At 36.6% G+C, this 12,053-nt stretch overlaps 2 protein-coding genes across 12 annotated transcripts; both read right to left on the bottom strand.

Annotated features, from left to right (window-relative positions):
• LOC125138361 (mucin-3A-like) lies at positions 1 to 4,756 on the bottom strand. Of its 11 annotated transcripts, none has more exons than XM_047810526.1 (19): positions 4,706 to 4,756; positions 4,355 to 4,420; positions 3,854 to 4,153; positions 3,416 to 3,733; positions 3,275 to 3,325; positions 3,127 to 3,174; positions 2,988 to 3,035; positions 2,793 to 2,843; positions 2,519 to 2,569; positions 2,355 to 2,432; positions 2,136 to 2,213; positions 2,007 to 2,042; positions 1,821 to 1,907; positions 1,713 to 1,731; positions 1,551 to 1,585; positions 1,450 to 1,481; positions 1,269 to 1,335; positions 319 to 359; positions 1 to 211 (listed from the first exon to the last, which is right to left on the bottom strand). In XM_047810526.1, exons 2-19 carry the CDS (start codon positions 4,410 to 4,412, stop codon positions 116 to 118), a joined length of 1,494 nt encoding a protein of 497 aa, XP_047666482.1. In that variant the 5' UTR covers positions 4,413 to 4,420; positions 4,706 to 4,756; the 3' UTR covers positions 1 to 115. The 11 variants fall into 11 exon arrangements, with proteins under 11 accessions (XP_047666482.1, XP_047666476.1, XP_047666477.1 ...); XM_047810520.1 differs by lacking the exon at positions 4,706 to 4,756 and adding an exon at positions 4,560 to 4,688; XM_047810521.1 differs by lacking the exon at positions 4,706 to 4,756 and adding an exon at positions 4,560 to 4,688 and having other exon boundaries at positions 1,551 to 1,582.
• A 1,292-nt stretch (positions 4,757 to 6,048) lies between these two features.
• LOC125140772 (mucin-3A-like) lies at positions 6,049 to 11,961 on the bottom strand. The gene is made up of 14 exons (XM_047810540.1): positions 11,840 to 11,961; positions 11,635 to 11,700; positions 11,134 to 11,433; positions 10,696 to 11,013; positions 10,556 to 10,606; positions 10,408 to 10,455; positions 10,269 to 10,316; positions 10,090 to 10,140; positions 9,816 to 9,866; positions 9,481 to 9,495; positions 8,752 to 8,856; positions 8,562 to 8,580; positions 8,412 to 8,419; positions 6,049 to 6,761 (listed from the first exon to the last, which is right to left on the bottom strand). Exons 1-14 carry the CDS (start codon positions 11,880 to 11,882, stop codon positions 6,670 to 6,672), a joined length of 1,215 nt encoding a protein of 404 aa, XP_047666496.1. The 5' UTR covers positions 11,883 to 11,961; the 3' UTR covers positions 6,049 to 6,669.
• Positions 11,962 to 12,053: the final 92 nt, after the last annotated feature.

Below are 12,053 nucleotides of genomic sequence, written 5' to 3'. Positions count from 1 at the left end.
CCAGTTTCAAGTCAATTTATTTAAAATTTCCAAGCAAAGCATTAAATAAAGGCAAGCATTGTACAAAAGCTGAAGGAACAATAAATCCTTGGTGTTGTGTAAGCTGTACTGTGGGTCAGTGGCTCTGCAGCAGGCTGTACAACGACACCTCTCTGTCTGAGGAGACCCCTGGAGTGTCGATGATGGAAGAATAAACGTGATACACATCATCCTGAAAGAGTTAAACAACAGCAGTGTCATTATGAAGAAATCAGTTCAATACTGTAATATTCAAACTCGACCACACAGCAGTAACAGGTTAAAAAAATCTTTACTCACTTCTGGTTTCTTTGAATCTTTCTTCACGTCTCCACTGGGGTCTAAAAATGCATGTGATTTGCAGTGATAAAGTCACACATTGGCAGGACATAGAGATTATATAACAGTGATCCTCAGAGTTCAGAGTATTTACTACTTTTCTGGTTACACTTCGGCTACTTCTCTAGCAAGTTAAAAGTTTAAACTTAAAGCTCATGATTCAGTTCTGTAAAAATGGTAAATTATCCAACGAAACAATTATTGAACAGAAAGACGATCAACAGTGAGAATGAAAGTGAAAGTTTCCTCATTTTGGCCAGCTGTAATTTGTAGGTTTCATTTGCAATAAAAGAAAAGGAATCAGCTCAGTTCCCAAGCCCATATTTACTGTACGGACCTGTAACTGTGATGATTTCCATAAGTTAGTTTCACTAACACCGTACAGTCTGCTGAACAGAGCTGGTTTTACTGAAATAATTAAAATTATTTCTCAGAATTTCTTGGAAGACTTATTTCTTAATATCTCGGTGTGGGAGTAGAAAGAGCAACTGAACTATCGTGAGTCAGAAGTAAATTTTCTGCCTCAGATGCTTTCTGACTGATGAGTATCAGTGTGTAAACATTATCTGTGAAAAATTAATCCATAAAAAAAAAGTAATGTCTGGTGATCCACAAGGTTCTGTTCTAAGCCCAATTCTGATTCATGACATATGCTGCCACTGGGTACAATAATTCATAAACATGGTTTTAACCTCCACTAATATACTGATGATCCAAGTAACACACACCAGACTAATAAACTCGAACACTGGATGTGGAGAAACAGATACTGCGACCAAAATGAGATCGTATGTTTTGGGTGTACTTACAGCTATTTCCTCAAAAGGTCCTTCTACGTTACTTCCTCTTTTTATGTTTTTGTGTCTGTTTACTCTATCTAACATGTGAGAGACTTTGGGTCTAGAACTTACCTAAAGGCAGGGCCGGTAAGGGCACCGAGGTGATCACTGCATAAGACTCGTCAGCATCTGCACCGGACTAAACGTCAGGGAAAAGAAAAGAATTCACTTTATACCTAAGCAGTAATTCATAAAAAAACTCATAGCCATAAATGTAATTTTTTTTAACTATCAATTAAGAAATTGTACTTACGGAGCTCAGATTGATCATGGGCAGCATGGGTCCTGAAAAAAGAGAAAAAAATGTAGTTAGCTCAGTTTAATGTCTCTGAGATAAGAAATAGATAAACTTACCCTGATCACCACGGGTCACGTCCAATTTACGTCTGCTGGAGAAAAACAAATCATACAAACACACACACACACACACACACACAGATATATATCAGGAGTTTTAATCAGATAAAACCAGGTCACAATCATTTACTATTCATCTAAACACGGTAACTTTCTAACCTCTCAGCTTTCTGCTTCTCTGAAACAGAAAAAGATGAAACATCTTCAGTCGTATGATAATTAACGCCGCCATCAGCTTCCTGCAGAAATGTTTAGTTAGTGACTTACTGATAAACCAGCAGAGACCGAAGCTCATCAGTGCAGCCAGTGACACAGAGACAGCGTGGACTGACAGAATCAGGACAAAAAATGACCCTGAAGAAAATCACAGTAAAAAATGTCCAACATTTAGTGTTTTATAAAACTCTGGATAATTTGTTGCTATTATTTAAACAAATGTGAATCGTTACTCACTAGATTTCAGGTTGTTTGTAGGGTTTCCATAAAAAACTAGAAGTTACAGTGAAAATTACATCATATACTAAAATCGGATGACATTATTATTTTTGATACTCCTTATTGTGATATAAGACATGAGCTAACCTGTGGTAGACGTCTCAGGAGGTGAATGAGATTTCTCTTTAGTTGTGGATGACGTTGATGGGACTTCAGAAGACAAATCTGACAAAAAAACAAAAGAAAACAGAGAATGTTTATAATTTATAAGTTACAGTGAAAATTACATCATATACTAAAATCAGATGACATTATTATTTTTGATACTTCTTATTATTCAGTATTAGATATAAGACATGAGCTAACCTGTGGTAGATGTCTCAGGAGGTGAATGAGTTTTCTCATTAGTTGTGGATGACGTTGATGGGACTTCAGAAGACAAATCTGACAAAAAACAAAAGAAAACAGAGAACGTTTATAATCGAGTGAACTGCAGGAAATAAAGATGATGAAGATTTGTTGTTACTTACGAGTGGTTATGTGCGTTGTGTTAATCAGATCAGTTGTAGAAGCTGGAGAAGCTGGAAAGACAATTATAAAACATACCATAAAGGAAATTTATTACTTCAAATGAGTAAAGAGTGATAAAGGAAAAACTGAGCTGTAAATATAGATGATGGCGTCGTTTCTGCTCTCACACAAAGTGTACAAACTGAATGTTTTACCATTTCAAATGCCTCGATTTTACCAAGTCAAACGAACACAGTGCTCAGATGTAGTGTTAATGACAACTGTGTTATTTACCTGTAGTGAAGGTTTCAGTTGTAGACGTCTGTGTTATTGTAGGAAATGAACCTGATGAATAATAAATGTGAATAAGTTTAATATCAATTCAGACTTACATAAACAGATTATAAAAAAAGTAAAAAAACAAAGTAAAACTGACATCACAAATGTATAACTTAAATTATTATATAATTTTAAACTTGACTCATTAACCTGCAGATGTTTCAGTTGTAGACGTCTGTTTCGGTGAGGGAAATAAACCTGATGAATAATAAATGTGAATAAGTTTAAAGTTACAAAAACAGATGTCAGAAATTTATACTTTATTGTGCATTAAATGTGAATCACTAACCTGTAGACGTTTCAGTTGTAGACGTCTGTGTCAGTGTAGAAAATAAACCTGATGAACAACAGATGAATAAATGAAAGTTTACTAAAACAGATGATCAAAGAAAAAGTGACAGCACAAAGTTCATGTGTGTTAAACTTGACTCATTAACCTGCAGTAGATGTTACAGTGGTAGACGTCTGTGTCGGTGTAGGGAAAAAAGCTGAAGAAATAAAACACACAAATAGATGAAATCTGGTTCAAATGTCTAAAACAAGTGCAGATAAAAGCTCAGTAATTAAATGTAACTTACGTATCAGATTGTATTTATCACTCATTAGAGAGCGAGCAGTCGAGTCAGAGCTCAGTGAATAATCACAGCTCACTTCACTGCTCTTTACTGGCTGTAGAACATTAAACATATCATTTCTCTGTACTTCAAAAATACAAGAAAACCTCCCAGATTTTCTCGTTTTAGACCTTCGGATCTTTCGATAAGGCTGAGGATTTTCTCCAGTGTAGAGATAACAGCTAACATCAGCAGTTACTGACTCTGACTCTGGTATTTCACATGAAAGTCTGAATTCATCAGTCTGATTATCATAATTGACACTTAGTATCGGTTTCTGATCTGAAAAAAAAAATTAGATGAATAAATGACAGGAAAAGGGTTTTAGAGTTCATCATTCACACAGATAGAAATACACAGACTGCACAAATGATATAAAGGTCCATGTGATATAAAGCTTACACAGCACTGTGACTGGAGCTGGGAGAGAGTGAGGAGAAGGAGTACGAACTGTTTTATCCAGAGCGTAGAAACAAATAATACGAAGTGCTTTAGGAGATCTGTGTCCTGTCCATCTGATCAGTTCAGAACCAGTGACTGAGAGCTGACACGATGGAGAGTTTTCTACATTTGTGTTTTGTGTCTCTGGGTAGAAAGAACATTGATACACTTTAACATGGTCTGGAACATGACAGTGAAGCTGCACTGATCCTCTCTGTGTGATAACTTCAGGAGACACAGAGAGCTGGGGCTGAGGAAGATCTACACACACACACACACACACACACACACACACACACACACACACACACACACACACACACACACACACACAGAATATCAAAGTAAACATAACATTTTTCTGTTCTAATCTTTGTGTATAAATGCAGAAGAATCTCTAGAAATGATATTTAAACATCTAATAGAAGTCACTGAACTCACAGCAACACAATAACGACTCACTTTGAGAGTTAATGTCCAGAATCAGATGGAAGAAGATCAGGAGGACGAGCAGCTCCATTTCAGCCTCTGGATGAAGTGAAAATGTCAAGACACTCGTTTAAATGTAAGAATCAGGAAGCAGAACATATTAGCCACAGGAAAACCACACAGTCTAGTGTTTCACACGACATTCAGCTCTCCACTGTGCTCATGGTCACACACTCACCTCTGAACAGTTTACACATCACTAAACAAAGCAGCTTTAACATGTTTACTTTGTTCTCTACACAACATGATCATTTCTCTAAACTCACACTTTGTTTAACTCTGTCGTGTATCGTGATTGTGTCTGACTGACATTCAGTACTTCACCTCATCACTGCACCGCCTCCAGTCTCCCTTCATGAAGATGTTCATATCATAACGTTTTATATCCACTAGGGGGAGCCAGCACTCTGCCTTCATTCATTTATTCCTCTTCACTAAGCGCTTTATCCTGGTCAGCATCACCAAGGCTCCTGACGCTAACAACATCTCATCTTAGGCTTAGGAAAAATTGCTGAATTTTTCTGGTGGAACTTTTTGACATATCTAAAGTGATCATCTTCATCCAGTGCTGATTGTTGTGTAGTGAAGCTTTTGGTCTGAGGATAAAATGACTGAAGTCTTCTGGACATGGATTGTGTTCTTCTCACAGGTCACCTTCATCTATGTCTTAAGTAATAAACTATCAGTACGAAGGGTCTACAGTGTATTAAACCTGTCACAGGTGTTGTGGAAGTTTTGAGGTTCGAGAGAATTAAAGCATAAAAATATCACACCAATAGGCACGGGCAAGAGTATAAAGGTTTCACGGTTTATTGTGTTCAGCTTTGCAGAAGGACCCAACACTCTACGTGTAAAATCAGAGAGGAAGGGCCTCCATTATTGATAACACCAGCATTTTATAGACAGGAATAAAATGAAACAGGACATGTAAAACCAAAACATCATCCACCATTGGCTTAGAAGCATCGCCTGTTCATCTTCTGACCAACCTAATCCCACGGGAACAAAAAAGGTCTCATGGGAAAGGTCTGATTAAAGGCAGTTTTAGGAAGAAACAACTGAAATCTCTAGTCACAATAACTACCAGCCATGGGAAATACAGAAGCCTAGAAGGACAGATTCATGTGTTCTTCTCTAAAGTAAAAATTTCCACTACACAGGTCAGTTTGTAAAGACAGACAACAAACTCCACTCCAAATGTCCTACTGATTTGTAAGAGCAATGAACAATCCTCAGGTTGTATATGACAGAAATGAAAGCTTCACATATGACACATGAATGATTGTGATAGTGTATGAACAGCTGACAGCAGATTTATTAAACCAGGACACTGAAGACAATCATTACATGGTGTTTGTTATTGTTGTGCTGTGATTCTGACCATGTGACTGTAAATAAATCACAGCTTCACATCAACCCATATCAGGGGCATTTCTAGGGTTCAAAGGGATGATGGACTCAACCCCCTGAGTGACTCACGTGAAAGCGACAACTCTAAATAACAAAAGTATTAATATATTTATGACGTAAACCTACATTTAATAAAGTCATGTTATTAAATATAATCAGAACAAAACTAACATACTGACATTTAAACTGTTAAATGTGGCTGAACGATGAATGTATGAATGAATGAATGAATGAATGGAGAGTATCCAATAGCCGGAACATACAACAGGTCACTGTTCTGTTCTGTTTAACTGCTCGTCACGTAACTTTTAAAACAGCGTATAACTGAAAAAACGTGTCAAATGAACGCTGACGGACAGACGGTTTCTTGTACTGGTAAATCTGGTACTTTATTTGTGGTGTAAAACGTTTCCAGTCTTAAAAAGCCCAGAGGATGGTGACAGTACATGAGGGGTTTAAATCCCCTGAAGCCCCACAATCACAACACCACTGGACCCAGAGATCCTGTAGTTGACTCGGGTCACTGCCAGTGTCTCTGACTGATAGTTCATAGATTTACTGCTCATCATTTTACAGACAGTGCAAAACACATGAAAAGGTTCAAATCTAAAAGTTTATTCCTACTTTTTAGTTGTGGATATGAACGATAAAAAAGAATCAGTGTAATCATTTCATTCTGTATGGAGCATTGAGGTCTACAAACCTATCCAAATATATCTAACAAATATTTAACATCATCACGATCATAATCAGATCATCTGAACTTTTGTCTATCGATACAGTGAACAAGTGGAAGCTAATTGAGATGAATTCATTAAGCAGAGACTTGAAATGAAATGAAGCACAGACGAGAAGCAGCGCGTCCTGATCGGTGTCCATCATTCAGAAGAAGCTGAAAGGAGCCGAGTTTCTTCTGAGAGCTGCTGAGAGGAGAGTGTGTAGATCACATGTGTGTAAACCTCAACAGGGTCTGCAGGAGAACACACACACACACAGAAATACATACACACACGCACGCACACATACACACACGCGCGCACACACACACACACACACACACACACGCACACACACACAAATACACAGTGACACACAGACACACGCACATACACATGTAACGAGTTATGACTGCAGTATAAATGTAATACATTTTTCTTTTTCACACCAGAAAAATAGTTCACCCAAAAATGAAAATTTTATTTCCTCACCCCTCAATTTGTTCCAAAACTGTATGAGTTTCTTTCTTCTGTTGAACATAAAAGATGATATTTTGAAAAATGTTGGTAATCAGACAGTTGGCAGCACCCATTGACTTTCACAGTAGGAAAAAATATAGACTATGAAAGTCATAGGTGCTGCCAATTGTCTGATTACCAACATTTTTCAAAATCTAATCTTTTGTGTTAAACAGAAGAAAGAAACTCATACAGTTTTGGAACAAATTGAGGGGTGAGGAAATAACACAATTTTCAATTTTGGGTGAACTTTATACCTTTAAGAGCTACATTTAGCCTTAAATGTTATATGAATATGGGACATGGAGCACAAGGTTTATCAGCTGACTGCCTTTTGTTGCTTATAATAAATTGGAATGTGGATAACACATAAGCAGTCTTTAATAATGCTCTAAATTACATGTAGATGTATATTTTATGCATTAGTGAGTGTGGTGGTGCCTATGGGGTGTCGCTTTGGGATGGGTGCGTATGAGGCTGGGGGGGAGGGGGGGCCACAGTATACTCACTACAAAAAACTAGACTACACCACTGGTTGTTAGCTAGCTAACGTGTGTTGTATTATACAGGAATACATTGTCACGAGGTGCCCACGGGTGATTTATCTCCTTTATTGACGTTAATCCACAGAGAGGAGTGTTGATAGGTGGGAAACACTGTTAATAAACCTTCCCTGGTGAACTGAACGAAAGCGACCCCGAGCCTTGAACACAACGCAGATAAGAGTAGCAGCGGTTAGCATGAGACCGGCAGCTACACATACATGCACGCACATACCCACCGTGCGCACACACACACGCATGCACGCACATACCCACCGCCCGCACACACGCATGCACGCACATACCCACCACACACACACACACACACACACACACACACACACACACACACACACACACACACACACACACACACACACACACACACACAGCTTTTACTCCGTAATAAACCACTTCCTAACGCTTACAATCATCTCGGAACAACAACACTGAACTATTAACTGTACTGACATTAAAATTCACTCGGATTCTAAATAAATAAACATTTAAATAATTTATCATGTATGTTTTTAGGTTTAAATAAAAACTTTTACTGTTTCAGTTTAGTTAGAAAACAGCATTCAGAGCCTCCAACAACTACACATCTCATACCGAACATACACAAACATACTGATTACACAACTGCTGTATTGTTAATGAGAAAACAAACTAAGCTACTAGATGACATTATATACGACTAGTAATAGTTCAATAATAAAAATAATACAAGAACAATAATTATGTACAATACAGTTTAATTACACACGTTAATAAGCGTTCAAAACGAGGATCTGGCAACTCGACAGGTGGCTTAATTTAAGAAGAAAAGAAATGAAATCTCACCTTTAAATCTGTCGAGTCAAACAGAGATCAGAGAAACAGAACACAGGACATTTGAACAGTTAGTCATTTACATGGATGTGTTTTAAACCATTTCCATTCATTTTGTGACGAAGTAAAACAGCTTGGAAATAAATGGCAGAAGTTTCTCACCTTCCTCTTCTGTCGGTCCCTGAAAGAAAAGTCATTTCGATCTGTTGGTCCCATGAATAAACGCTCATGTCAACACTCTTTATGTTATGAACTGTTTTCAGTGGTCTGTTATAGTCTAACAGTAACACTAATGTTTAATGTCAAATAAATCCACATGAATATTTACATGTAGAAATGAATAAACACTCACTGAGGAAGATGAAGATACTGAATCCAGTCAGTAAAGCTCCAGACACAAGCAAACACACTGCTCCAATCGTCCAGAGGGATGAAACCTGCGGGTTCTCAGGAGATCCTACAGCACGAAGATCATTTAATCACACTGTAAATTCACTATGGAGATTTTCATGGTCCACTGAACACTAAAAGAGATGCTCACGTTTCTGATCGATGAAGGATTATTATTATTGTTATTGTTATTATTTATTTATTATGTTAGTTATTATTGCCTTATTTATTATTTATTTATTTATGAATATTATTAGTATTATCATCTATTATTATTATTATTATTATTATTAGTAGTAGTAGTAGTAGTAGTAGTAGTAGTAATAGTAGTAGTAGTAGTATTACTGTTAGTATTTGTATTATTATTTGTATTATTATTATCATCATCACTATTTATTTATTTATTTATTTATTTATTTATTTATTTATTTATTTATTTATTAAGTCAGTTTTTATCTACTGAAGTGAAACTGTTGGTTATTTTAAACATAATCCGGGTTTTTAGTTGTGGTATTAATGATGTATAAGAATATCAGTCGTTCTAAAAAGGTTTATTGTGTAGAAAATGTACCAATCATCGCTCTGATCAGATGAGTATAAAGAACTGGAGAAGACAGAAAGAAAATGACAGAATATTTATAATCGTCTGGTTAAAATGACTAAACTCTGGTAGATAAATAAATAAACTGACTTGCAGTAGATGTCTCTGTAGGTATGGATGGTGTCGTCGGTACAGGATGCAAATGTGAACAAAACACAACACACATATTAACGCAAACGCTACACACTCCGTAATATTCTAGTGTAAAGGGCTTTAAAACAGAGTCACTAACTAACATTAACCTGCTCTGGATATTTCAGTTGTGGAAAACTGTATCAGTGTATAAAATAAACCTGATGAATAATAAATGTGAATCAGTTTAAACCCAATTCAGAGTTACAAAAACAGATGATCAAAGAAAAATTGATCACAAATGTGTAATTTAATGCATGAAATAAAAATGATGAGGATTTATTGTTACTTACGAGTCGTTATGTACTTTGTGGTGATCAGATCAGTTGTAGAAACTGGAGAAGCTGGAAAGACAATTATAAAACATATCATAAAGGAAATGTATTACTTCAAATGAGTAAAGAGTGATAAAGGAAAAACTGAGCTGTAAATATAGATGATGGCGTCGTTTCTGCTCTCACACAAAGTGTGCAAACTGAATGTTTTACCATTTCTAATGCCTCGATTTTACCAAGTCAAACGAACACAGTGCTCAGATATAGTGTTAATGACAACTGTGTTATTTACCTGTAGTGAAGGTTTCAGTTGTAGATGTCTGTGTTATTGTAGGAAATGAACCTGATGTATAATAAATGTGAATAAGTTTAATGTCAATTCAGACTTACAAAAACAGATTATCAAAGTAAAACTGACATCACAAATGTATAACTTAAATTATTATATAATTTTAAACTTGACTCATTAACCTGCAGATGTTTCAGTTGTAGACGTCTGTTTCGGTGAGGGAAATAAACCTGATGAATAATAAATGTGAATAAGTTTAAAGTTACAAAAACAGATGTCAGAAATTTATACTTTATTGTGCATTAAACGTGAATCACTAACCTGTAGACGTTTCAGTTGTAGACGTCTGTGTCAGTGTAGAAAATAAACCTGATGAACAACAGATGAATAAATGAAAGTTTACTAAAACAGATGATCAACGAAAAAGTGACAGCACAAAGTTCATGTGTGTTAAACTTGACTCATTAACCTGCAGTAGATGTTACAGTGGTAGACATCTGTGTCGGTGTAGGGAAAAAAGCTGAAGAAATAAAACACACAAATAGATGAAATCTGGTTCAAATGTCTAAAACAAGGAAGATAAAAGCTCAGTAATTAAATGTAACTTACGTATCAGATTGTATTTATCACTCATTAGAGAGCGAGCAGTCGAGTCAGAGCTCAGTGAATAATCACAGCTCACTTCACTGCTCTTTACTGACTGCAGAACATTAAACATATCATTTCTCTGTACTTCAAAAATACAAGAAAATCTCCCAGAATTTCTCGTTTTAGACCTTCGGATTTTTCGATAAGGCTGAGGATTTTCTCCAGTGTAGAGATTACAGCTAACATCAGCAGTTACTGACTCTGACTCTGGTATTTCACATGAAAGTCTGAATTCATCAGTATGATTATCATAATTGACACTTAGTATCGGTTTCTGATCTGAAAAAAAAAATTAGATGAATAAATGACAGGAAAAGGGTTTTAGAGTTCATCATTCACACAGATAGAAATACACAGACTGCACAAATGATATAAAGGTCCATGTGATATAAAGCTTACACAGCACTGTGACTGGAGCTGGGAGAGAGTGAGGAGAAGGAGTACGAACTGTTTTATCCAGAGCGTAGAAACAAATAATACGAAGTGCTTTAGGAGATCTGTGTCCTGTCCATCTGATCAGTTCAGAACCAGTGACTGAGAGCTGACACGATGGAGAGTTTTTTAGATTTGTGTTTTGTGTCTCTGGGTAGAAAGAACATTGATACACTTTAACATGGTCTGGAACATGACAGTGAAGCTGCACTGATCCTCTCTGTGTGATAACTTCAGGAGACACAGAGAGCCGGGGCTGAGGAAGATCTACACACACACACACACACACACACACACACACACACACACACACACACACACACACACACACACACACACAGAATATCAAAGTAAACATAACATTTTTCTGTTCTAATCTTTGTGTATAAATGCAGAAGAATCTCTAGAAATGATATTTAAACATCTAATAGAAGTCACTGAACTCACAGCAACACAATAACGACTCACTTTGAGAGTTAATGTCCAGAATCAGATGGAAGAAGATCAGGAGGACGAGCAGCTCCATTTCAGCCTCTGGATGAAGTGAAAATGTCAAGACACTCGTGTAAATGTAAGAATCAGGAAGCAGAACATATTAGCCACAGGAAAACCACACAGTCTAGTGTTTCACACGACATTCAGCTCTCCACTGTGCTCATGGTCACACACTCACTTCTGAACAGTTTACACATCACTAAACAAAGCAGCTTTAACATGTTTACTTTGTTCTCTACACAAGATGATCATTTCTCTAAACTCAGACACTTTGTTTAACTCTGTCGTGTATCGTGATTGTGTCTGACTGACATTCAGTACTTCACCTCATCACTGCACCGCCTCCAGTCTCCCTTCATGAAGATGTTCATATCATAACGTTTTATATCCAC

This window comes from Tachysurus fulvidraco, chromosome 2 (genome assembly GCF_022655615.1).
Source record: "Tachysurus fulvidraco isolate hzauxx_2018 chromosome 2, HZAU_PFXX_2.0, whole genome shotgun sequence".
In the NCBI taxonomy this organism is placed as follows: Eukaryota; Metazoa; Chordata; class Actinopteri; order Siluriformes; family Bagridae; genus Tachysurus; species Tachysurus fulvidraco.
This window is presented reverse-complemented; position numbering and strand designations above follow the sequence as displayed.